Genomic DNA, 27665 nt, shown 5'->3' on the forward strand with positions numbered 1-27665 from the left:
GAGGCAGATGCTACAAACTGGAGGAAACCAGTGCAAGGTGCCTAATCAAGGTGGGTGTGACTGCAACACAGTCCTTCTGAAGAACTGGGGCAAAAAGAGGAGAATTCAGGCTTAATCCAACAAAAGTGATGAGAACTGGAGGTCTTCATTCACCACTTCCCCATCCTCCATTGCCAAGAGCTGCTTCTGTGGGCATTATTCTTTGGCATTTCCAGCTCCCAGAGCCAGAAACTAAACACCAGATAGAATCACAGGTGTCTGCAGCAAGCCACTTTTGGGGTATGAATTAGTGAGGGTATATGTGGGTTGGGGGTATGGATGGGGTCCTGACAGCTTCCTTTCTGTAAACATGGAGAAAAGTCTCCCTTCTCTCAAGTCCTGTCCTAGCTCTAAGGATGGGAATCATTCCACATTTCTCCACTTCATAAAATATTGCCACTTCCTGTTGCTTCCTTTCCAAAGAGACCACGCCTCTGTCATGGGGCTAGGAGTATGACTTACATGCCTTGTCATCTCCCACAGCGCCCTGCCTTCAGCCAGGCAAACACTCCTATTAACCAATCTCAGAGTTTTGTTTGTTTGATTACTGGTGACAGAGTCACGCCATAAGCTTTTGTATCAACAGCTGAGCAGAGTTCAAGACATCTTTTGTCTTAACCTGCCAGGAGCCACAGGAAGAACCTGGGCCAGCCACTGGCCATTCCAGGCTGGCGATGTCCCAGTAACCAGGAGCAGCCCCCTACTTAAAGACCCCTTGATTTTTTCCCAAGGAATCCAGAAAGTAGTCATTAACCTTAAGCATCTACCCACCATAAAGGTAAGGCATCCCATGGGTAAAAAGCATAACATGCTTTCTGATTTACATAGTATATTGATAATTCTATTTGTTATACCCATACAGAAGCAACAATGAAACTCTTCAGATGCCTCAGTTTTTCTTAGCAACCAACCAAGGCTATGTTTGCACAAACTTCTATCTGGCTTACGCTCCACAACGTACCTTAAGATCGAAGTGGGCAATCTGAAGGGAGTGTAAGTAGTAAACACCGTTAAGAATTTGTTTGAGAAATTCAGTTGCTTCCTCTTCGGTCAAAGATTCCTTTTCAGCTAAGAAGTCAAACAGCTCTCCACCTGCAACGCTGAGAACCCGGGAGCAGAGGTTATCATGACAATTCTGTTTCATATCAATTCGTCCTCTCATGAGACATGCTCAAATTTCAGACAAGGAAATAGCAGAAAGAGGTGCTGAAACTGCTAAGTGTGGAGTCATAATTTTCTGTGCATGTTGTAAGAATTCTGCATTCAGGTATATTTGTGATTCAAAGCATTTGGGTACCATTTTCCTAAGATGCCATGTTCACAAATGAGGGGAAGGGCAGAGACAAAGTATTTTGAGGAAAAAATTCAAATGTATTTAAAACATTTTAATTAAACCTATTTAGAAGGGAAGTTTTAATTCTACTGATGGGAAAAGGAAATGCAAACCAACCTTATACAGGATTTATAGAATATCTCTCCCTTTGTCAATTAAAGAATACCTGAAAAGATTATAATCTGTATGTTCATCAACTTTTTATAATTCATTTGCCATCTTGAATGGGGCTCAGCCAACACAAATCAGGTTTGCCCTGCTCTGGCCTGGTCACCTCATGCCTTACTTGGTCTTTGAATGCTGAGCAACTCAGCACCACAGCTTCCTGAGCACAGGAATGAGGAGAAAGAACAACCTTGGAACTCCCAGAGTCAGGGACCAGGACTATGATCAAGACTGAGAGCAAGGGGACACAAATTGGTCCTCTAATTTTCTTCATCTGCACCTCTCACAAGGCCCTATTCAAATCCTATGCTGTTATGATGAGGCCCGTGTTGTAGCTTGTCCAGGAAGCCAATCTTTTAGTTAGACAGTGGGAGGGTTAGGAGAACCCCTACCCCATTGTCAGGACCTATCAACTGGTACCCTGAAGGCTCTATGTGTAAACTTATCCTCCATCATCCCTATGTATATACTCATCCTCCTTCATGAAAATCTTTAGTCATTAATCAAAATAACCAAAACCAAATGATTCAGTGAAGATTTAGGAGCATAATAAGCACTGTTTAAGAATTTACTCCTGTTCATTCCCCCAAATCTCAGAAGGTAGAAAATGCCTTGAGGATTTTATTTTTCCACACGGGCACTTTTACACACATGATTAGGACCAAAATTCAAAAGCTCACAATATTGTTGCTGAACTATGGAATACTGTTAAGGAAATCAGTCAAAACCCTGGTACTTTTCCTGTTTGTTCCAAATTCTACATTTAGCCTAAGAGAAAGAAGATTGATGGAGAGAGAGATGAGCAATCTGTGCAGCAGATTTACAAGGCAAGTTTAACCTCCTTTATTAGGTATTCGAGTCAGTGTTTTAAATCACAGTTATTAAGGAAATGCTGTGAAATGCATGCTAATCAGCACTCCTTGTTTTCACCAAGAGAGCTGAAAAATATGAAGGTTCCTTCTCCTTCCCCAAGCCTCTGACTCCACCAAAGCTTCTCCAAAAGTCAGATGTAACATTATGTAACAAGGACACCTTATCACTTTAAAAACCAAGTGGCCCTTCTGAGTAACATACCTGTATGAAAAGGTATCACAGTATTCCAATTCCTAAACTAAAGCACAATAAAGGCCCTATTATGTCAACGGGGGGTCTTTGACTCTTGTTAGGAATTGCCCAAGCTATGATAGGACTTGATTTGGGACAGCTCTGGCTGTCATCTAAACCACAGGGGACTCTTTGCTACATGCCTGATGAGTCCCCTTTCCTGACAAGGGTAGGACTCTTCAGTGCTGCATTTTCCCACATGGAGTCACAGATCAAGTATGTGAACTGGGGGCCGGTGGAGCAAACCAGGAACCAAGTATGTTCTTCTCGGACATACTCTTAGGGACCCAGCCTGCTAGGACACAAAGTCCTAGGAAGCGTGGACAGAGGGCTGAATGGGCCTCCACAGGAGGGCCCACAGCTCCAACTCTGGCCTCAAGGTACAGGAGGTTGTAAGGTGTAAAGGGAGGTCACATTGCCTTTCTGGACTCCAACATGACTCTGTCAAATGAGAAGGTTGAACAAGTCAGTCAAGTGGTTCTCAAACTTAAGTGCATGTAACAATAATTGGGGAGGAACTTCCATGCAATTTTCTGGGACTGGCTTCCTGAGTGCGACCTATCATATCCACATGGGACACTGCAAGATTGAGAAATAAATCCTATTATGTCAATCCACTGAGATTTTGTGTTTGTGTTCTGTCTGTGCTAAATATAAACCTATTTAATCAGAAATAATAATGTAATCCACTTTAACAATTCAAAGTAAAAGTAACCAATGCACAGCACAAGACCGCCCCCCGAACATTACTGGCTTTAAAGATGACAATCACTTTATGGATCAGGAATTCAGGAAGGGTTGGCCGGGCAATTCTGGCTCAGGGTCTGCCATGGGGTTGTAATCAGACAGTAACTAAAGCTGAAACTGCAGGGTCACTGGAGCAGCTAGGGGCTGTCTGGTCACCATCTGGTCATCTCTCTTCTTGTAGTCTCAGGTCTACACCTGGTCTCTCCATTCAGGCTAGTTTGGGCTCCCTCATAGCACAGTGACCTCAAGACAAGTGGGCTGCTCTAGGATAGGTCAGGGCTCCAGGACAAGTGCTCCAGCTAGCAGGGTGGAAGGTGTCTCAGATGTACCCATTGTGAATTAAAATAAAATCTTAAGCTCCCCCTGCCCAGCGACTGACTGACTGGACCCCCTCTTGACTAAGGGAATCCCTAAAACTGAGTTCCTAGCCCTGAGAAAGGGGATCAGACTTGCCCCATGCCCCCTCCACTTTTTAGAGATGTCTTCTGACTCAGTAATAGGCCTACGGCTATGCATGACCTACCTGCAGGTCATCAATATACAAAACAAATTACTTAGAGTCCATACTTTATCTCTACTTAACAGAGCCTTTATCTTAACCACTGCTTTTCACTGACTCCTGGTCTTCTCCACAAAGCCTAACTCTTTCAGCCAATTGTCAGTTAAAGAATCTTTAAACCCACTTATTTCTAAGTTCCCACTTCCAGATGTCCTAACTTTGGGGGCTAAACCAATGTATGTTTTCCACATATTGATTTAGGACCTCACCAGTCTCCCTAAAATGTATAAACCAAACTATAACCCCACCACCTCAAGTCAATGTGCTCAAGGCTTCTTGGGTGTGGCTCCAGGTCATGGTCCTCAAATCTGGCTCAGAATAAACCTTAAATTATTTTACAGAGTATGGCTTCTTTTCCATCGACAGCAAGGAGCTTCAGAGCCCACCTCTTGATGGAAGAATTTCAAGGTGAGAGAGGATACCCAAGAAGGTTGAGGTCCAGGAGAACAGGTCTTCTCAAGGAGAACACAAGGATACACCTGGGGGGGGTCCTCTCCACGGTGACTCAGCTCTTGGGAATTTGTAAACTTAACTTCCTGAACCTTGGAAATTTCCAAGTTCTGTGAAATCCTGTAGTTCTACAGGGGTGGGAATAGCATCTCCCACTTGATTCAAACTGGCCAAGGGTAGTTTGAGAAGGGTACCTGTGGGGTGGAACTTTCTGACTGTCAAAAAAAAAGGGAAAACCAAGGCAGTCAGGGAGTGAGGCCATTTGGAATAAAGCCCTTCCTCTTATAAACGTGGTGTTTGGGCGCTCTTTCTTTCTGTTGGGCCTTGTCTTCCCGCAACAAAGGAACAAACATGTAGGACTGGAGATAACACTGAAGCCATCTTTGGAGAATATGTCACTCCCGCTGTGACGGAGGAAGTAAAATTTTCGATCTTATTTCATCCTAAATGTATAATTTATAATTAAAGGTAGTACAACAGTTTGCTAGAGCTACATTAGCAAAGTCCCACAAATTAGGTGGCTTAAAATGACAGAGATTTGTTGTCTCCTAGTTCTGAAAGATACAAGTCTAAAATCAAGGTACTTGGCAGAGCCACACTGCCTCTGAAGCCTGTAGGGGAAGCCTTGTGGACTCTTCCTGCCTTCCTCCGGTGGCTGCCCTCAGTCTTTGGTGCCCTTTGTTAGACAATCACCCCAGTGTCTGTCTTCACAGGACATCCTCCCTGTTGTTCTCCCATAAGCTGCCCTGTAGGCATGCTCCTGTCTGTTTATTAGAACACCAGCCAATGTGGATTAGAACTCACCCTAGTGATTTCACTGTAACTTGATTATACCTGCAAAGATCCTATTTCCAAATAAGACCACATTTTGAAGTCCTAGGGGCTAAGACCTCAACATGGGGGTAGGGGGTGTATCCATCACAATCCATTATAGTTAGCCAAGGTTTACCAGCTGCAAGCAAAACATCACTGATTTGGCTAAAACAACTCAGAAAAAAGAGAGGGAGCAGCAAAGGAAGAGGATAATTAGAATTCACTAAAGTTTTTTCTTAGTCTACTACAGAGGAAATGGCCTGAGGACAGAAATGGCAAAAATGTTTTCTGTCTCTTGAAAACTCTTTTCAGAGGGAAATGTCTTTCTTTCTTTGCACTACAGAAGATGGGCCTGGAGGCAGTGTCAGCCAGGCAAAATTGTGGAAGCCTCCCAGCTGGGTGGAGGTCTGGTTTGGTTTCAGCAGAGATGGGACTGAGATGGGAAGATGAGAGTTAAGACCTGTAGTTGAATGAGAATAGGCCCTCCCCTTCAATCTCTGAATTCTGCTTAAATTCAGGACAAATCAGCATTTTGAGATGCACAGTCTGTCGTTTCCCTTCCTTTGATAGCAAAGTAATAAATCTCCTTTTCCTTCTCAAAAACCACTCATTCTTGTTTTTTTCCGATGCAGCCTCAAAAACAAGCATCAAACATTCAGTAACTAAATCTTATATTTGGATTCTCCTATGAAAGGTTTCATGTATGCAGTACTATAAAATGTTTTAAGTTAAGGTCAAAAAAGTGGGTGAGAAATATATATGTGTATATATCTGATCCTGTCCTTGGGGCTTAAGTGATTTCCCCAAATATTTTGAGATGATTCTTCCTTTAAATATAACTGACATGGAACACACAGATGAACAGAGCAAGGTGGTACCCAATGACCTCTTGGTTTTTCCTTTAAATAAACTGAAAAATTAAAACTCAGTGCTCCATTTGTCACTGCCCTGCCTTGAATGTTCTTTCTTATTAATCTGAGGCTTTCAGGGTTTTCACATTCTCATCCCTTACATTCTGATTTCAATTCCTTGGGTCCATGAGGACTTTACTGAATGCAAAATTGAAGCTGGGGCACTTGTAGGGAAAGATGAAACATCACAGATGTCCTTTGCATTTGTGAAACAGGTGTGAATTTAAGGTTGGAGAGAGATTTGTAGGTCTGAGCCATTGTTTTGCTTATATACTGTGTTGCTCCCAATTTGAATGAATAATTTCAAAGATGTTCTTAACCTTAAGACCTCTGAATTAGCCCTACCTTCTTTGAATCCAAAATGACAACATCTGAAAAAATATTTTAGTCTATTTTCACCTCCAATTCAAGTAACAACTTAAAAGGAATTCGGGGGTGAGGGAGTGGAGCTGGACGCAGTGGCTCACGCCTGTAACAGGAGCCAGTATGGGAGGTGGGTGGATTGCTAGAGGGCAGGAGTTCTAGACTAACCTGAGTAAGAGGGAGACTCGTCTCTAAAAAAAAAAAAGAGAGAGAGAGAAAAAGAAGTTCTGGGGATTCTCCTAGAAATTCATGCCTGGAAATCAAGGTTCATTGGTTGGGGGATTGTTTCATTTCACCCAAAGAGGATGACAAAAAGCAGGAAAAGTCCTCTATAAAGGGAAGAATATCACTGGATGGTTCAAAGGTGGTGGAAGAGGGCAGCCCGGTTTACATCAGTGCTCTGTGACCTCAGAAAGGTTAGGTTACCTTCTAAGGCCCAGTTTCTTTGTCCATAAAATAGAAATATCAATATCTACTGTTCATTATACTAATGGGATTAATGAGGAGAATATGATTAGAATAGGAGCTCTTGCAGAGTAAGTGTGTCAGTATTCCATGCAATGAATGATCCTTGGCCTTAGGTCTCTGGCTGAGAACAAACCCTCGGAGCTACTTCCTGTGAGAGCCTCTTGTCTAGACACAAGGCTCATGTCATGGGATTCGAACATGGCTTTCACACCGACAACAGAATAAGACCGCATATGCTTCTGGGTGCAGAGTAGGTTTTCCTGAAATGGAAGGACATTCCTGGGCCAAAAATCTGGGAACGAGTTTGGCTCTTAGACAGGGACAAGAGGGGTGGAAGGTAGGCGTTGGCTCCATGGGAGAGAGAACACCGTCTCTGAATCTTTCTCTTGGTCCCAGACTCAAGAGATAGATATTCCTGAAGGCAGTTGTGGGGTAAGGGGAGAAAGAGCAGCCTAGGAGAGGAAGGTGGCCAGGTGCTGGCAATTCCAAGCCCTGCATGGGAACCCTGTACTTCAGGAGCAGAACCATCCATTTCCCTCCTGCCATTCTTGACTCTCAGTAAAGTCTTATTTAAAATGCTTCAGTTGTCCCAATGTACAACAAGAAATCAAGGAAAAAGCATTTCCTTGCTTAGGTAAGAGTGTCAAGGGCACCCTGAGACTAGGATGGAGGTAACAGAGGTGATAAGAGCCCTTAGGAGCAAGGTTGATCTCGTGGGCTGAGGTGACCACATTCAGACATCCATCACAGCCAGGGCTGGGCTTGCCTCAGGGAGACAATGGGTTCTTCACAGTAGCCATTCCATTTGGGAAGAACTGAACTTTAGCTTCATCTCTTAAAAAATACATATTCTTGGCTGTGCAGAAGCAAGAAAAGAACAAGTGATCCCATCACAGGCTGGGCAAGGGACTTGAAGAGAAACTTCTCTGAAGAAGACAGGCGTGCTGCCTACAGACATATGAAAAAATGCTCATCATCTTTAATCATCAGAGAAATGCAAATCAAAACTACTTTGAGATATCATCTAACTCAAGTAAGATTAGCCCATCTCACAAAATCCCAAGACCAGAGATGTTGGCGTGGACGTGGAGAAAAGGGAACACTTCTACACTGCTGGTGGGAATGCAAATTAATACATTCCTTTTGGAAAGATGTTTGGAGAACACTTAGAGATCTAAAAATAGATCTGCCATTCAATCCTATAATTCCTCTACTAGGCATATACCCAGAAGACCAAAAATCACATCATAACAAAGATATTTGTACCAGAATGTTTATTGCAGCCCAATTCATAATTGCTAAGTCATGGAAAAAGCCCAAGTGCCCATCGATCCATGAATGGATCAAATAATTGTGGTATATGTACACCATGGAATATTATGCAGCCTTAAAGAAAGATGGAGACTTTACCTCTTTCATGTTTACATGGATGGAGCTGGTACATATTCTTCTTAGTAAAGTATCTCAAGAATGGAAGAAAAAGTATCCAATGTACTCAGCCCTACTATGAAACTAATTTATGGCTTTCACATGAAAGCTATAATCTAGTTATAATCCAAGAATAGGGGGAAGGGGGAAAGGGAAGGAAGGGAGGGTGGGCGGAGGGAGGGTGGTTGGTGGGATTACACCTGCAGTGCATCTTACAAGGGTATATGTGAAACTTAGTAAATGTAGAATGTAAATGTCTTAACACAATAACTAAGAAAATGTCAGGAAGGCTATGTTAACCAGTGTGATGAAAATGTGTCAAACGGTCTGTAAAACCAGTGTATGGTGCCCCATGATTGCATTAATGTACACAGCTATGATTTAATTAAAAATATATATGTAGGGCGGCGCCTGTGGCTCAAGGAGTAGGGCACTGGTCCCATATGCCAGAGGTGGTGGGTTCAAACCCAGCCCTGGCCAAAAACCACAAAAAAAAAAAAAATATATATATATATATGTATATATTCTTTTAAACAATCAAAACATTCATCTATAAAACTCAAGTGCCTTTTTACCACCTCCCCTCCTCCCCATTCCTGGCCCCCCACCCTCCATCCTCCCCTAAAACATGCATTATTAGGAATATGGTGTACACAACTTTTTCTATGTAACCTGTGAGCCATATGGTATTGCTTTCTGTACAATTTATGAAAATAAATGGCATCAAATTACATGCATCAATCTGTAATTTGCTGTTTTATTTCAGCAATGCCAAGAAGATAGCTTGTTTCCTCCTTTTCATTGCAAATTTTCCAAATTTTTCACTATCCAGAATACAAGGTGCTTGTATCCATTCCTTAAACACTTGCCTTCTCTGAGGATGTGCCAGTTTTTCCAGGCTATAGGATTCATAGTTTAGTCTGGAATTTCAGGTGAAGGTTACGCTTGGTCATAAGTTAATGCTGCATCCGCTTACAGTCCTCCAGCAGCTGTTTATGAACATTGCTCTGACTTTACACCTTCACTTGTTTGGTGTTATTACTTTTAGCCAATCTGATGACTGAAAGAAGTGTTCAGTGCTTTACCATATGTTTCCCTGTTTAGCACTTAGACCAATAACCTTTCATATGCTTAGTGGCTGTTTGTGTTTGAATGGGTGTAACTTGTATGACCATATTATTACATTACTGTCATTGCTGTTCATTTTAACAGACTGACAAGTGCACCTTACATATTCTCAACACTACACCTTGATCTCACATATTTAGATGTTTTCCCCTTGTCATTTGCCTTTTTACTTCGCTTAAAGTGATGTTTTGTTAAATAAAAGTTTTAAATTTGGATGCAGTCAAACTTATGGATCTTTTGGTAGAAATCAATTTTCTAAACCAAATGTTAAGACAATGAAATAGCAGGTGGAGGGGGTGGTGCCTGTGGCTCAGAGGAGTAGGGCCCTGGCCCCATATGCCAGAGGTGGTGGGTTCAAACCCAGCCCCAGCCAAAAACTGCAAAAAAAAAAAAAAAAGAAATAGCAGGTGCACTCTATCATCTGTGTGGTCAAGGGTAAGGTATCTAACCTTTCTGGACTTGTGGATATTAATGTGTTAATGATAGTTGCCTGCTTCCCAGAGTAGCAGATGGAATTTCCCAAGTTTTTTCCAATACTATTTTCACTCCCTAAGTCCATGGAGCTCTATAGTGGGAGCTACTTGAAGGCAGCATTCCATGCTGTTGATCCTTGGAACTCTCACAGTAAAGCTGGAGCTCCCTAGAGAGCTCATTATGTACACCTCTTCCCAACTCCACTGTGATATCATGTCTGCAGCTGGAAATTGACTATGGTGGGAGTATTTATACCACAGAAACAGGCAAACATTACAAGTCAGGGCCTCTTTCCCATGGAGAGCCAGGTGTTAAATACACACCAGCACACCACTGACACCAGCCCTCTGTCTGCATAACCTTCAGCTGAGAGCTACCTTCCTGCTGATAGACAACTCCAGTTAGAAAATTCTTTCTTATGTAGACCTGAAACTGCTTCTGGTCACACAGGTCCTGATTTTGCCCTCTACAGTAGAGGTTATCCAAAGCTTTCTGTGAGAGGCTGTGTGGGCCATCTCTGCTACAATTACACAATTCTGTGTATTTTTGTTTGCTTTTTTGTTTTAACCATTTAAAAATGTAAAATCTTTTTTTTTTCTGTCTCAAAGACTACACATAAATAGGCAACAGGCTTTGCTTTGGCCTATGTTTGTCAACTGCTCCAGACCAACACGGGTCACAGAATATAAGCCACTCTGACCTGTACAACCATCCTTCCCAATTCTGAAGGTGGTTATCATATCCCGTGGGTCTTTCTTCTGAAGCATAGGGTTCTGCCAGTGCTGCTCTTAAAGTCAATTTAAAATACAGATCAAATGATATAGGAATATTTCTAGAATCTGCTTCACTGATCTCAGTTTAGGTTTCTGTGCCTCTTCCTACCATTAACTGGCTATGTCAGTTAGGTACTCAGGCCAACTCAGAAGTGTCACCACAGGATCTAGAAGAAAAAGAGCATAGGGGACCTATCCACTTGCTGGCTGTGTGAACTAGGACAAGACACTTAACCTTTCTCTACTTCTGGTAAAGAAAGATGACTGCAAATCCTTTGGCACCACCCATTGAGAGCTGTGGTCTCTTTCTCCTCGCCTCAAATCTAAACAGACTCTGTGTCTGCTTGACCAAAATAATACAAAAGAAGTGATGCTATGTCAGTTTCTGGACCCAGGTCTTAAGAGACTGGCAGCTTCCATTTCCTGTGCTGGAATACTTGCTCTTGGAATCCAGCTGCCATGCTGTGGGGGGAGCCCAAGTAGAACTGTGGAGAGGTGCATGGGGAAGAATCAACATCTCTGACTGAACTTTCAGCTGACAGTCAGCACCACCTTCTCAATCATGTGAGAGACCACATTAGAAGGAAATCCACCTGGCTGACCTCCTGGCATATGAGAAGCCATCTCAGTAGGAGATTCTCCCTGACTCCACTCCTGGTGTGTGAGGAGCTATCTCAGTAAGAGATTCTCCCTGACTGAACTCCTGGCATGTGAGGAGCCATCTCAGAAGGAGATTCCCCCAGGCTGACCTCCTGGCATGCGAGGAGCCATCTCAGAAGAAGATTCCCCATGACTAAACTCCTGGTGTGTGAGAGACCATCTCAGTAGGAGATTCCCCCTGACTGAACTCTTGGTGTGTGAGGAGCCATCTCAGAAGGAGATTCCCCCTGCCTGAACTCCTGGTGTCTGAGGAGCCATCTCAGTAGGAGATTCCCCCTGACTGAACTCTTGGTGTGTGAGGAGCCATCTCAGAAGGAGATTCCCCCTGCCTGAACTCCTGGTGTCTGAGGAGCCATCTCAGTAGGAGATTCCCCCTGACTGAACTCTTGGTGTGTGAGGAGCCATCTCAGTAGGAGATTCCCCCTGCCTGAACTTCTGGTGTGTGAGAGGCCATCTCAGAAGACTCTCCCTGACTAAACTCCTGGTGTGTGAGAGGCCATTTCAGAAGAAGATTCCCCTGACTGAACTCCTGGTGTGAGAAGCCATCTCAGTAGGAGATTCCCCCTAACTGAACTCCTGGTGTGTAAGAGGCCATCTCAGGAGAAGACTCTCCTTGACTAAACTGGTGTGTGAGAGGCCATCTCAGGAGAAGACTCTCCCTCATTTAAATCCTAGCATTTGAGAAGCCATCTCAGAAAGGCATCTTCCAGCCCCACACTGAGGCTACAAGGAAGAGGGATGAACTGTCCCTGCTGAGCCCTAACCCCGTTAAAGATTTGTGATTAAAACAAATTACTTCCATTTGAAGTCAGGAAGCTTTGAAGTAGTTTCTATGTAGCAATAGAAGCTCAGAACCCTGCCTCCTTGGCCTTTTGTAGGGATTAAATGACACCATGTATGCAGTATGTTTAGTTCAATACCTGGCACATAAAAAGCACTCAGTGAACGGCAATTATTATCTTTCAGAAAACATAGAGTTGTTTGAGTTCCCTTCCAGGGATAGGGAAAAATGTTTTACCTGCTATCTTAGGGGTTTTGCTTTATAGGCCAAGGTTCCTAAAGAGATTGATGTTTTCCATAGTTTCTACATTAAGTGAGATCGAAGGAAAAGCGTTTCTGAGCACATGGCCTGACACACAGTCTTCGCACAGGAAATGTCAGTTCACTCCCCTGAACAAATCTTTCCTCTTGGAAGCCCAGAATAATAAACAAAACTTGACTCACAGCTCCACTCCCAACCCATCCTCCAGCCCACCACGTCACTACTCCACCAAGTCCCAAATCTCTCTAAGAACACCAAGCAATTTTATTTCAGTTCCTTTGCTCCCAAGATTGCATGAGACCTCCAGTAAGTGATGAGGGGACAGACTCATCAGCATAGAAAACTGTATGTTATGGGAATATATGTTATGCACATGGGAGACCAAACCTATCTCTGACAGCTGTGGCAGGGGAAGGAAGATTCTGGCCTTGTGAAAAAACCAGTATGTGGCAATAACGTGGGATCCCCAAAAGGTCACTGGCCTCAAAAATCTATGGTCATGGAGGACTGATCTGTGAAGTTGGATTAAAGAACAGCCTGTATGGAAAAATAAGGATTTTAAAGTAATCACTTTCATTCATAAATGAAAAAGCAGAATCATGGCTTTCTTTCAGCATCCAAGATGGAAACAGAATGCTGGATGGGTAAAAAGCAAATGCGTCATGATTTATCAATACCAGCAGGCGCGATGGGACCTGGGGCTAGATGGCATTACTCATGCCATTAAAAAAAGGTGGAAGTAGTTGCCAACACAGCATAATAAACGACGGTGCTTTCAAGTCATACTAGTCCCCTGATATGACTACCCAACCCCCTTACTTACTTAAATGATGGCATGCTCAGATTCAGGGCCAAATGTTTGAGCAGCAGTTTGCTGAAGCAGATTTTCAAACAGGAGTCTGCAGTTCTCAGCTAAATGTGATACCAAAAAAAAAAAAAAAAACCCCACAAAAAACTTTTTTTCTTAAAAAAAATTTGAGGAAGCATTATGTGGTGTATAATGAGACATTCATAAAACAACGCAACAACCCCCAAACAGTCTTTGTTTCTCCCCTCCTCTTTTAGAGAACAGAATCTACTTTCCCTTTACCCACTGAATAGATCAAAATGTCTGCAGCTCTTGAAAATACCCTACTGGTTCAGAGCTGGGGTTTGTAAGAGATGGCCCTCTGCAGAAGGCAGCCTAGGTTGTTTCGGGAGCTCTGGGGGCTGCTGCCCAGGCAGTGGGGTGAGACATCACACCCCGCAGGATGTCTCGAGTAGGTGGTTGTCACACCTGCAGTGGATTCACAGAAACCATACCCCTTCCATTCCAACACCCAGCATCTGCTTACTTCCTGATTTTCAGCTTGCATTTTTGTTTCCACGGGGAAAAGGGAGAGAGCGGGCATAGGAAAAGAGACACGGATGGGGGAGGTCACATAAATATATTCCAGACCAATGAAAACAGACTTTGTTTAAAGCTTCCAGAGACCTCCCCAAGAAACAAAAATGGTGAAGCCTACCAACTTAGAAAGGAAAGCGGGAGAAAAGTGCAAGGCAGCAGGAATAAAAACCTTTGTGGAGCTGAGCGCAGTGGCTCATGCCTATAATCCCAGCACTGTGGGAAGCTGAGGAAGAGGGAGAACTGCTGGAGCTCAGGAGTTCGAGATTTGCCTGAGAGAAAGTGAGACCCCTACTCCTAAAAAAAAAATGGAAAAACCCAGCTGGGTGCTACAGCAAGCGCCTGTAATCCCAGCAGCTTCTGGAGGCTGAGGCAGCGGGATACCCACAGCCGGAGTCTGAGGTTGCAATGAGCTATGACGCCGTTGCACTCTGCTCAGGGGCATAGGGTGGGACTCTGTTTCAACAAAGAAAAAAAAAAACAAAAGCAAAGAAATAAAAATTTAAAAATTAAGCAAGAAAATAAGAAAAAAAACAACAAAAATTAAAAAAAAAGAACCCACAACCTTTGTAGAACAGTGGCTCAATGTACTTCCCAAGTATTTCCAGAAAACCAAAGGGTGTTGGCAGAGGAAGGTAATGATGTGAGAGAAAGGGCCTGATGCAGCCAAGGCTCTAGTGAGCCCAGCTGGCGTGTGGACAACCTCTGGTTTCCTGGTCAGAGGGATGAAGAGCTATAGATCTGGGGTCACACAGGTATCGGTGATAACAGGGTGGTGGGAAAGTGGCAGGGAAGGAGACAGGGAAATGGTCTAAATGCCACTTCAGGTGAAATGCTAAACAAATTTGGATGAGAAAAACCAGATGCTGGCATGCCAGAAAGGATTTTCAGGGTCAGAGTGGATCCTTAGCTACCTGCACTGGATATGCAGTGTGCATTTAAAACCTGAAGCATTATGAGGCAGGGGGCTCATGCAGACAGTCCTGGGCCCCTCATTTTAAGTGAGATCCAGAGTCTGGTAAATAGTCAGAATGTGGCACACCATCAATGAGGGTGATTCGTACAGGGAGGACAAGTAAGACTGCCTGCTTTCCGGGAAGTTTAGGGAGGCCAAGAGATGCAGAAAGCCTTAATGCATACGGGCCCCAGGAATATAAGGAATCTTGATGGTGGTTGAGGCAGGAAGTACACCAGGGAATATATGACCTTCTGGGCATAACATCTCAAGGTTACCATGAATGGAGTACAAGTGTGTAGACTCACAAGCACCAGTCCTCAGGTGTCTGCCAGGCCCCATCTGTGGTTTTCCATTTGCCCCATGAAATTTGCCCTCTGGGGTGCCTGGCTGGTCCTTGAGGGTGGTCATCTTCAACCAGAGGTAGCTTTATTTGTTTACTCCACAGAATGACTATGTCCCATGCACCTGTACCAGTGTGGGAAACGATAGGAAGCGTTGCTCTAGGCAACACGGTCAGGGAAGGAGTGTGGGTGGCAGAGAGGCTGAGAGACAAACTATTGTTACACCTTTCAGTGAGTCCATGCAGATTTCTTGGAGTAAAACAAGTGCTCGTGCAACGGGACACGGCACAAGCCAGAATGACCGCAGCATATGCCAAGCCTCTTGTTACTTTAATGGCTTCATTCCAAGCCTTGGAGACCCGCAGAAGTAATTAGGCCAATCAAAAGTGGGGCAAATGGAAAAAGCAGGGGCAGCCAGGCATCTCTTCAGCCTGGGTAATTACAACTGGCGCTGGGACAAAGGGCCTGCGGGAAGTAAACCAAGCTGGGACAGCCGTAGAGGGAGGTATAGTCCAAAATCAATCCACCACGTTTAGTTGGAAACAAGGCTGTTATTGAGGGAAGCACAGAGACCCACCTCCTCCTCCTTGACTGGGCTAACTTCTCCCTGCCCATCCAGTGAAAGGGCTTAAGTGAAAGCTGCTGATTGTTGGTAGTGACCTGGAAATCCAGGGATGCAGGCCCACCAGCCTGTCAGACAGAGCACAACCAATCAGGACGATGCTACCACTTGAGGTGTGAAGAGCTGCAATTTATTTATTTATTTTTTTTTTTGAGCCTCAAGCTGTTACCACGGGTAGAGTGCTGTGGCATCACAGCTCACAGCAACCTCCAACTCCTGGGCTTAAGCGATTCTCTTGCCTCAGCCTCCCAAGTAGCTGGGACTACAGGCGCCCGCCACAACACCCAGCTGTTTTTTGGTTGAGGTTATCATTGTTGTTTGACAGGCCCGGGCTGGATTAGAACTGGCCAGCTCTGGTGTATGTGGCTGGCGCCTTAGCCGCTTGAGCTATAGGTGCCGAGCTGAGAGCTGCAATTTTAATGGGCATAGAGCAAAATGCTTCTTCCCTCAGGGTGAAGATGTACAAGGACTGACAATTACGTTCATAAACTCATTTTAGAAAAATTGCTTTGAAGGGTGGACTAGGCACTGGTGTTGGTGTATAGCTTTCCAAAGGGAGTACTATAAGTTGACCATAGTGATATTGAGCAATGAGGTGTGTAGTACATTGTCCAGGATGAGTTAGCTAACTTAACTGTCCAACCTCATATTTGAGGAGGAACATGAAGAATTGGAGGAGGGAGAAAGATGGAAAAGTTGGAAGGCAGGTGGTGAGGCTGTCATGTCTATCCCAGCATCCCCCTTGAGTTCCAAAAAAGCTGGTCCCAGAGACAGGAGGGGCTCCTAGGGAGGAGGAGCTAAGACCCTGCTCTGCTGGGAGAGGGGGCTGAGAGCAGAGTGCTATCTCATCAGGGGCTTCTAAGAAAGATGCCACTGAGGTTTGGGTCTTCTTCTCAGCAGCAGAATCCATCCAAGAGCTAGGCCAGGTACAAGCAGAGTGGGTACCGTGGAGAATGCTGTAATAGGCAAAGGGGACTTGTGATAGTCTGAAGAGCCCATCTTCTTTCTTTCCTCCTTTGCAAAAATATTCATGGAGTTCCTGCTATGGGAGGGGCATCACTATGCTAGATGCCAGTGACAATTAGAAGCTCTACTTTCAGTGACCCACCTCTGATTGCCGTTGGCCTCCAGCATGATAAAGCCAGACAAATAACAGGTTCTCAGTGCCTGTCCTTTGGAACCCCATTCATTGGCTGCCTTTCTATTTGACTCCCTCCCATCCCATGCACCCAATTTGAACACAGGTCTTCTGAGGACCAGATGGAAATTAACTAAGCTGACAAGCTGCCCCGTTCCCATGAGAAGAGACTAGAGTACAGTAGGTCACAAACAACATGGGAGCTTTCGAAAGCAGTGCCTTTGGCTTTGTTTCCTTTCCTGGTCCCACCATCCTTGCCCTGGGAAGGCTCCTCATTGCTGTTCTTCAAGATCATTACTGTCTCCTCCCAGCTAGTCTCCTTGACTAAATTCAACTTCACCTGCTTTCACTGGGCACAGACTGTGTGCCAGCACTCACTTCCTCACCTAGAAGCATGACACTTACAAACAAGTAAAGTACACATACCCCCTGGAAAGCTTACAGTCCACTTACAAAAGAAAAACACATAAAACATTAAAAAAAAAAAAACACATAAACATTAAAACATGGTATGCTAAGTGCTGTAATAAGACACATATAAAATGTGATGAAAACATACTTACAAAAGCAATTAAACCTAATTGGAGTAGGCAGGAAAGCCAGAGGGGGTGACTTGTGAGCAGGGTTTTGACAGATGAGCAGGAGTTTTCCATCAGGACAAGGTATGATATGGTATTGACAAGAGGTTCTCTGTGGGTGGAGCATTAGGGGCAGAGGTGAGGGGATAGGGGAGAAATAGAAGGATATAAAGAGGGACCCAAAGACCCTACCATTCTATGAATTGTGGACCTCATGTAGAGGGCAAGAGGGAGCCATCAGAGATGCTTTTTAAACCTTTACTGAGATGTAAGTCACATATCATCAAATTCACTCTTTTAAAGTATACAACTGAACAGATTTTGGTATGTTCGCAGAGTTACACAACCATCACCACAATCTAATTTTAGAACATTTTCATCACGTCCAGGGGAAATGCTGTGCCCAGGAGTAGTCACTCCCCTTCCTCCCCCCACTCCCTGCCTGCCCTCAGCAACCACACATGGACTTGCCATCTTTAGACAGTGCCCATTCTAGGTGGTTCCTGTACATAAAGTCATACGATATGTGGTCTTTTGACACTAGCTTCTTTCGCTTTGCATAATGCTTTCAAGGTTCATCTATGTTGTAGTGTGTTTTAATTCCTCATCATTTTTAATTGCTAAATAACTGCCCATCACATGGATAGACCACATTTTGTTGCCAGTTGATGGACCTTTGATTTGTTTTCATTTTTTTGGCTATGATGAATAATGGTTCTACAAACATTCAGGTATGAGTTTTTGCATAGAAATACATTTTCATTTCTCTTGGGCACAATTTGAGGAGCAGAAATGCTGAGTCATACATTAACTATTTTAACATTTTAAGGAATGCCCAAACTATTGCCCAAAGTGATTAAACCAATTTCTATTCCCACCAGTAGCATTACAGTTTCACTGACAGGGTCCTGATTTCTCCACACCCCTACTAAGACTTGATAGTGTCTGTCTTTTCCATTGTAGCCATCCTAGTGGGTGTGAAGTGGCATTTCATTGTTCTGGTTGTATATCCTACTAATGGCACTGAGTATCTTCTCAGGTGCTATCCACCAAAGAGCTTTCAGCAAGAAAAGAAGCTGTTTTTCAGTAAATGAGAAGGTGAGCTGGATGGGAGAGAAGCTAGAGGATGCTGTAATGACTCAAGGAAGGGTTCATGAGATCCTGCACCAGAGCAAAAGTAGAAAATTGGTAATGAGGGGGAGACTCAGGAGCTCTTTCAGTTGGTAATGAGGGGGCGACTCGGGAGCTCTTTCAGCAGCAAGATCCCCAGGACTTGATAAAGGAGACCTATAGTACAGTGGAGCATGGAGGAGAAGAAAGGCAAGGAGAGCTCTAAGGTCCCAGTCTGGGTGATTAGGAGGATGAGGATGGCACAGTCCAAACTCAAGAAAGAGAAGGGGGCAGAAACTAGGGAGGAATGACTAGGAGCTTAGTTTAGGATGTGCTAAGATGAGGTAGCTGGGGACCCCATCTGGGTGGAGATGTTGAGTAGACTCCTGGAGGAGCAATTGCAGGGCTCTAGAGAGACCTGAAGATATAGCTTTAGGGATAACTAATACACTGAGAGGTGACAGTTGAATAGTATGGGATACATAAAAGTGATGAATCTGGGAGTATATATTAGGGAGCCTGGCAGAGCCCTTTCAGTGGCAATAGAGGGATGGAAGGTAGAGTACAGTGATCTGAAGAAGGGATGAGAAGCAAGGAAGAGAGTGGAGCAGGTAGACTGCTTCCTATCTGCATGCATCCTTCCCATTGCATCCATTATACACACGGGCGCCAGGGAGCATCAGCACAACTCCTACCCTTCAGACACGGAGGCAGCACTCAAGGCATAGAAGGCACAGGTTGTGTCAAGCTTTCTTGCTGGGCAAGTTGCCCTGATAATGAAAAGCTGCCATCTGTTCAAGAGCCAAGACTTCTAGGCCTTGCCTTCCTTGTCTCTACTTCTCCATTCCAACAAGGTTTTTATTTTATTTTATTTTATTTAGACAGAGTCTCACGCAGTTGCCCCATGCTAGAGTGCCCTGGTATCATAGCTCACAGCAAACCTCAAACTCTTGGGCTCAAGTGATCCTCCTGCCTCAGCCTCCCGAGTAGCTGGGATTACAGGTGCCTGCCACAACACAAAGCTCATTGTTCTATTTTTAGTAGAGATGGAGTCTTGCTCTTGCTCAGACTGGTCTCAAACTCCCGAGCTCAAAGGATCCTCCTGCCTCGGCCTCCCAGAGTGTTAGCATTACAGATATGAGCCACTGTGCCTGGCCTCCAGTAAGGTTCTTAATAAAGTGGAAAACAGAAGGGGGTCATGCTTCCAGAGAAGGTACTTCCTTTTTAAAACTTCTGATGGGCACATAGCCTTTGAGAAAGGATAATAGCTCTGTGCTCGAGGGTGCTTCCCACCATTTATCATTTTCTATAAATCTTGTATACACTTCCTTTAACAGTCTCAAATTACCCTGTTTGTGTATACCATCTGCTTCCCGGTAGGACCCAGACTGCCCCAAACCCGCATGGTTAAGTGTATGAGATACTTTACTCTTCAGGAGACTTGGTCAAGAGTGCATTTTCTAGGCCAGGAACAGTGGTTCACACCTGTAATCCCAGCACTTTGGGAGGGTGAGGTGGGAGGATTGCTTGAGGTCAGGGGTTGGAGAACAGCCTGGGCAACACAGAGAGAACCCATATCAAAAAAATATAAAACTAATTAGCCAGACATGGTGGTGGGTGCCTGTAGTCTCAGCTACTCAGGAGGCTGGGGCAGAAGGGTCATTTGAGGCCAGGAGTTTGAGGTTGCAGTGAGCTGTGTTGACATCACAGCACGCTAGCCTGGGTGACAGAGCCAGACCCTATCTCAAAGGAAAAAGAAAAAAAAGATTATGTTTTCTGATGCTCAATTTCAAGCAAGCAGATCAGCATCTCACAAAGAAAAATGTCCTTGTCGGTGGTCAACGTCCTGGTTCCTGAACCACACATGGCCCTTTCTCAGGTCGTGTTCCTGCTCTATCTGGACTTGATCTTGATGTACGTTTATGAGCCAAGCACTGTCTTCCGTGCTGGGAGTGCCAAAGCAGGACATGGTCTTGCCCTAAAACAAACATATCAAGGGGGGCAAACATACATATGCCATAGTCATGCCAGAGCCCCCACAAAGCCATCCCTGCCCCTGGGCTTCAGTATTCCCACAGGAAAGCTAGAACATTCTCTGTCCTGCACCACCTTCATGGAAAGGCTAAGAAGAGAAGACCAAGAACAACACTGCAGCCAGAGAAGCAGCACAGGAGAGAGGAGAGAGCCGAGGGCCCCTGAAGTCCCAGCTGGCCTTCAAAAGCTTCTCAGTCCCTGCTTTGAAATCAGTATGGCTTGGGAATCCATCACTCCCGAGGAGGTACTAGGCAAAGGTGACAGCCAACCCACAGACAAGGAGGCCCTTAGGCAAAAGGTGACAACCAGCCCACAGACAACGGGGCCCTGCAGGGGAAACCCCGCAGATTTCTAGGGCTTGGAAAACTCCAACAAAAGAATTCCCTCCCCAGAGGCTGCCGTCTGAGAATCAGCCCTCCCCACCCCCTCCCTGTGACCTACATCTGGCTGGAGTGGGCACAGCACTCCTTATCTGCAGGGTGGAGGTAAAATCACTCTCTAGAGTTGCAGGCAAAGATTAAATGAGATCACATAGGGATGGGCCCATAGTGGCTGACTCAAAGAGGCGCAAGTGAAGTGCGGCTTCTTTTTCCCTTTGAGGAAAGCCAATCAGTCATTTGACTATATCCTCTCTCTTCAGGCAGTTTGTAGAGATTCACATTTAACTGGAAGTCCTTAAAAGAAATGAATGATCTACCCAAAGTTTCAGAAATAGCCAGTTCTATTTAAATTTTTCTATTTAACTACTGGGGGAAGAAAATTTCCTGACACTTTTGTCATATCGGGAAGCCCAGTTCTTTTAGGCCACGTGTCTAGAGCCTGGAAGTGATTTCGATTTCAGTGTGAGCATTGGTGTATTTACTGCTATGCCCTGGAGGACTGATGTTCCTCATCTGCATCATAGCAATTGTGATAACATTAAAAACAAGTTACACACACAAAGAAAGGTTAAACAGAAAAGGTGAGATTACTACTCAGTGACTTGTCAATACAAATTAGGAGAAACAAGCGATTTAAGGTTGTTTCTGGAAGTGTTTCTTGTCTGATTTTTAAGCTACATTTTACAAGGATGTAGGCAAAGGAGAGGTTCAAGTGTGCCCTGGGAAGACTGTTATGACCTGATGAGGATCCTGGTCTCATAAGGAAATCACAGGCTGGGCAGGGTGGCTCATGCCTGTAATCCTAGGACTCTGGGAGGTTGGGGTGGGAGGATCCCTTGAGCTCAGGAGTTCAAGATCAGCCTGAGCAAGAGTGAGACCCCCATCTCTACTAAAAAAAAGTAGAAAAACTAGCTGGGCATTGCAGCGGATGCCTGTTATCCCAGCTACTCAGGAGGCTGAAGCAAGAGATCGCTTAAGCCCAAGAGTTTGAGGTTGCTGTGAGCTATGACACCATGACACTCTATGCAGGGTGACAGAGTGAGACTCTGTCTCAAAAAAATTTTTAAAAAGGAAATCCTCCCACAATCTGTGGTCAGAGTGCTCTCCCTTCTGGAGCACCAGCGAGTGTAGGGACAAAGCAGCAGCCACAGTAATCCTCCTGAACAAGAGGAAGACATGATCTGAGACCTGGTGGGAGTTTCCAGGAGGAAGTATGAACAGTCGTAGGACTTGTGCTCCTCTGGAGAGTCCGGGGTAGGGCCCTGGGAAGGAGTCTAAGAACAGCCATGTGTCTGGAGCTGTGGAAATCCCTAAGGCTGGCTGGCAGGCAGCAATATTGCCTTAGTTTCCCAAGCTTTAACCACCATCATGGGTCTTTCTTGGAAATAAGCACAGACTCCAAATAGTATCTACAGCTCATGTTTACAGCATGGAGAACATCACGCCAGATACTAAAATTACAAATATATCTTAAAAAGTATAGATCTGCTAGCTCACAGATTCCATACGGGGTTTGTTTTTAAGATTTCTATTGTCCCGTTTTTTTCTTACGACCATCCAGAAATCAAATAATCCACTTTAGTGAGTGAAAAGACCTATTTAATAACACTAAGAAAACACTTTTCGGTGGAGCTGGCAAGAAGCGAGTGTGGGGGAAGACATATGCACTAGGTTTTCTCTCTCAAGAGAATGCCTGGATGGCAAACACCCATTTTATGTGACTTAATTCTGCTGTGAAAGGTTAAGACTGCTGCCAAATGCACTTTTCTTCTCTTCTCTTCCCTAACAGCAGATATCTGAGGAGCAGGATGCCAGAAGTGTAACCCAGAAGAGCTCTTAAAATTACCTTTGTGAATAAAGACAAAAGTTCAAAAAGTCAAAAGAGCTGGCTGGAGCTCAGAGAAGGGAGAGCAAATGTAGCAGCAGAAGGAGGCTTTGATGAAGTCTGAGTGTGCTTTTGTGCTCGGGGAGCGCCAGGAGAGCAGCAGGGACAAGGGGATGAAAGGCCTCCGTACCACACACACCGCTTATCAGCTTAAGTCCCTACCGCCACATTCAGCTTCCTACAACCTTTGCCACTTTTAAGATCCTTTGAAACCATCACTTTAATGGCTGCATGTTTTTTCGTTTCTTTTTTTTGAGACAGAGTCTCACTATGTCTACCGAGGGCCATGGCGTCACAGCTCACAGCAACCTAGAACTCTTGGGCTTAAGCGATTCTCTTGCCCCAGCCTCCCAAGTAGCTGGGACTACAGGTGCCCACCACAATGCCAGGTTATTTTTGGTTGCTGTTGTCATTGTTGTTTAGCAGGCCAGGCCGGGTTTGAACCCAGCAGCCTCGGTGCATGTGGCTGGTGCCCTAGCGGCTGAGCTACGGGTGCCGAGCCTGAGTTTATTTCTTGAAAGGTTCTTTCAAATCTGACTTGCTGACCATGAATTCATTTACGTACATGCACAGTGCTAATATACAGATTTTAAAAATTCACATTCAGATTATTTTGCATCCCTGCCTGGCCATGAAAGGATGAGCCAACTGAACAAGGGTCCTGCATAAAGGGATCTAACATTGCACAAACATTTCAATACAACTCAGCAGTTGTTTGCAATGAACAAACTGAATTACAGAAATCATTAACTTCGCCAAAGTTAGAGATTTAAAAAGAAGAGTTGTTGTTCAAGAGGTATAGCGTTTCGGGTTTGCAAGACAAGAAAATTCTAGGAATCTATTGTACAACAATGTGCATATAGTTAACGCTGTGGACTATGCACTTAAAAATGGTTACGATGGTAAATTTTATGTTGTATATTTTACTATGGTAAAAAAAAAAGATAAAATTTATCTTTTTAAATTAAAAAAATGCATTATTCATTTCATGCCCTGCACTTGGCTAAAACCGCAGCAGACTGCACTAATTAAATGGAATTTCCTGTCATAAAAAAAAAAAAAATTAAAAGGAAAAGAGAAAGCTAAAAGTGGTTACTCCGTTTTAAAGATCTGCTTTAAAATTAAATTTAAGGGCAAATTTAGAACTAGAGAACGAAACTGGCTTGATTTCTTTGCAACAATCCACTATGCCATAGTTATTAGGCAATTTTAGCATGTTTACTTTATAAATCTTAACATGGTGACCTTTCAGACAGGTGGCCATCCTGAAACAGGCCTCCATGGGGTGATGTCAATCCCGTCCTATGTGAGGCCTCCCAGACCTTGCCAATGCTTCTCTGCTCAGGCCTCCTACAGTGAGTAAAATTTAAATATCACATCATTTTGCAGTTACCTGATGGAATTACCATGATTAGGTGCTTTGTTTTTAAATAGTTCACAGAATTTTAGATTGACCTGTGAGTATGCTCTAGATTCTAGTTCTTATTCAAATGGTGCTTCTGCATTAGTTTCGAGGGCTGTCGTAACAAAGTACCACAGGCCGGTGGCATAAAGCAACATTTACTGCCACACTATTATCACACAGTTCTGGAGGCCAGTAGCACAAAATCAGGGTGTTAACAGGACTGGTTTCTCGCGAGGGCTCTGAGGAAGAATCTATTCCATTCCCTTTCCTACGTACAGCTCCGCCCTTCCAGCTTCACAAAGCCTTCTCCCTGCGTCTGTCTTTACCCGGCCTTCTCATAAGCATGTCAGTAGGACTGGGCCCTCACACTGCTCTAATATGATCTCCTTTTAACTAATTATATCTGAAACAACCCTATTTCCAAATAAAGTCACAGTCTGAGGTCCTGGGGATGCTGTGGTTTGAATGTGTGTTCTCACCAAGATCCAGGTTGAAATGTAATTGCCATTCTAACAGTATTCAGAGGTGGGGTCTTTAAGATGTGATTAGTCTGTAAAGGCGTCACCTTCACGGATGGGTTTAGTGCTTTATTTTTTTGAGACATAGTTTCACTTTGTCACACTCAGTAGGGGGCTGTGGCATCACAGCTCACAGCAATCTCAAACTCTTGGACTTAAGGGATTCCCTTGACTCAGCCTCCCCAGTAGTTGGGACTATGGACGCCCACCACAACACCGGCTATTTTTGTTGTTGCAGTTGTCATTGTTGTCTAGGTGGCCCAGGCTGCATTCCAACCCTCCAGCCTGGGTGTATGTGACTGGCGCCCTATGCACTGAGCCATGGGCACTATCCTGGTTTAGTACCTTTTAAAAAAAGGCTTCTAGGCCAGGTGCTATGGCTCATGTCTATAATCATAGCACTCTAGGAGGCTGAGGTGGAAGGATCCCTTGAGCTTAGTTCAAGACCAGCCTGAGCAAGAGACCCAGTCTCTATTAAAAATTGAAAAATTAATCAGGCGTTATAGCAGGAGCCTATAGTCTCAGATACTTGGGAGGCTGAGGAAGAAGGATCATTTGAGCCCAGGAGTTTGAGTTTGCTGTGAGCTAGGCGAAGGCCATGGCACTCTAGCCTGGGCGACAGAGTAAAACTCTGTCTCAAAACAAAAACAAAGGCTGTGGCAGGGGCTCTCACTCTTGCCCTCACGTTCCTCCCTCGTTCCCTCTCACCGTGTGATGCCCTCTGCCATGCTATAGCACAGCAAGAAGGCCCTTACCAGACAAGGGCCCCTCCACCATGGACTTCTCAGGCTCCAGAACTGTAAGAAATAAACTTTTTTTCTTCATAAATTACCCAGTTACCCAGTCTGAGATATTCTCTTAAAGCTACACAAAATGGACTAAGAAGGATGGGACTTCAGCATATCTTTTGTGGGAAGCGTAATTCAACCTTTAACAGCTTCTGGACCCACAGCACTAGCATCACCTAGGAATCTGTTGAAGATTCAAATTCTGAGCCAGCTACGATGACGCTCGCCTGCAGTCCCAGCTACCCTAGTGGCTGAGGTGGGAGGATAACTTGAGCCCAGGAGTTCAAGGCCAGCTTGGGTAATACAGCAAGACTTTCCTCTCAACAAAAGAAAAAAAAAAGTTAAATGTAAATTCTTAGACCCTATCCCAAACTGAATTTCAAATCTGAAAGCTGGCCAAGTAACAAATCGTCCAGTATATTCTGATGCACACTTAACATTTTAGAACCACTGTTTCAAACTATATTGTACATTTTTTAAAAATGTTATAATGCTAAATGTGCATCTTGCCCTTCTCACAGAAACACTAGCCCTTTGGGACAGTCTCTGACTGTATTTCTCTCATGTTACTTCTCCCGTAGACGTCATTAACTGTTTACATAAAACAGGCTAGAATCTGAAAGTCTTTGTAGGCCACATATGACTTTCATATGTTTTGTCTACTCATGGACTGATTTCCATCATTAAAAACCTAGAATATAGACTTTTCTTTAACAAACTGGCAGACGGAGGTGGCCACTGTAGCTCTGTGATTAGTACACTGGCCACCCATCAGGGGTGGTGAGTTCCAATTTCACTTGGGCCTAACAAAAAAGCAAACAACCTTCCCCTGAAATGGGAAGATCTGGCAACAATGAATCCAAAATTCCATAAGGCAATAATCAACTGATTGGTATTGGTCCCACTGCAGGGGGGCAGGTGGAATTTCCATTTAGCCACAGTCTCCATCATTCTTTCACACTGAGCTCATGGAAACCGACCATACTCATTTATGTTGTCTGTCCAGCCCCTAAGAGCATTAGGATTTGAACTATGGCTGAGCAGAGGAAAGCTAGACAGAAAAATGCATCCCTATCCCCAGACCAGAGTACTTAGGCCTAGAATGTTAGAAGCCAGTGCCTCTGATGAACAGTGCCACCCACCTAAGAAATAGCATCAACTTTAAGTTCTATGAGTTTGGCTTCACTCTATACTAGGTAACAAGGCAAGTTATGAAATGACTCAAGCACTGAAGATCAAAGTTTTGTTGGGGCCTGCCCACGCTGCAATGAGTGGGTGAGCAAGAACTTAGTAAGAAGAGAGTTTTGTATCGGCGCAACTTCCTTAGAGAACAATGGGACATGGAGGACACGAAATAAGACATCACATCTGTCTCCTTCAGGTACACGCCATGCTGAGCTGTAATGGCATATCACCCATGAAAAGAAGAGTGTCACGTCTGTCTGCTTCCCCAGTCCTCAGGGAAATAGAAGGGGGAACATCATTGCCGTAAAGCTACTTTCAGGCTTGCAAAAATTTTAGAGAGCAGATTCTGGTCTAGGATTTGCCAACTGCACTTGTAACACAGGCACCAAATGGTTTCTGTACAAAGGACAGAAAAGGGGCGATTGGAGAAACATCTAATGGAACGGGAATTTGGGATATTTATTTCAGCCGTGAAGGAAGGGCCTGGAGTTTGGAGAAGACAATTCATACACACAAAGATGCAGACAGGCACAAGGTGTCAATGAGGGGCGCGCTTTCTCAGGAAGCCTCAGGAGAAGTCTGGGTTGCCATGGAGTTCTTCTGCAGCAGTAAATTCAAAAATTTGATCTGCGCAAAGATTACTGAGCCAGGGGATTCATACAAACGGTCAGTATTACATCACAGGGCAATTTTCTGACAAACTCTTATTTTTTATTCCCTCCTTAGCCCCTACTGTACCTTAGCATTCTTAAGAAAGGGAAGATGAGATGGGATCTGTCACTGATGACTGAAGCTTCCTTTAATAATATTAGAATTTAGAATGATGATAATTTTCTCAATAGCAAAGATAACTGCTTCACCTAGATGGACTCAATATTTTCA

At 44.3% G+C, this 27665-nt stretch overlaps 1 protein-coding gene across 6 annotated transcripts in view; it reads right to left on the reverse strand.

Moving 5' to 3' along the window:
- The window catches only part of DAPK1 (death associated protein kinase 1), a 188088-nt gene that overhangs the window by 63384 nt on the left and 97039 nt on the right, over positions 1–27665 (reverse strand). For all 6 annotated transcript variants that reach the window (XM_053577437.1, XM_053577434.1, XM_053577436.1 and 3 more), the window contains exon 4: positions 1001–1139. In XM_053577437.1, the coding sequence (XP_053433412.1) occupies positions 1001–1139 (139 nt within the window). The remainder of the gene's footprint in view (positions 1–1000; positions 1140–27665) is intronic.

The sequence above is a fragment of the Nycticebus coucang genome, chromosome 2, assembly GCF_027406575.1.
Source record: "Nycticebus coucang isolate mNycCou1 chromosome 2, mNycCou1.pri, whole genome shotgun sequence".
Classification (NCBI taxonomy): domain Eukaryota; kingdom Metazoa; phylum Chordata; class Mammalia; order Primates; family Lorisidae; genus Nycticebus; species Nycticebus coucang.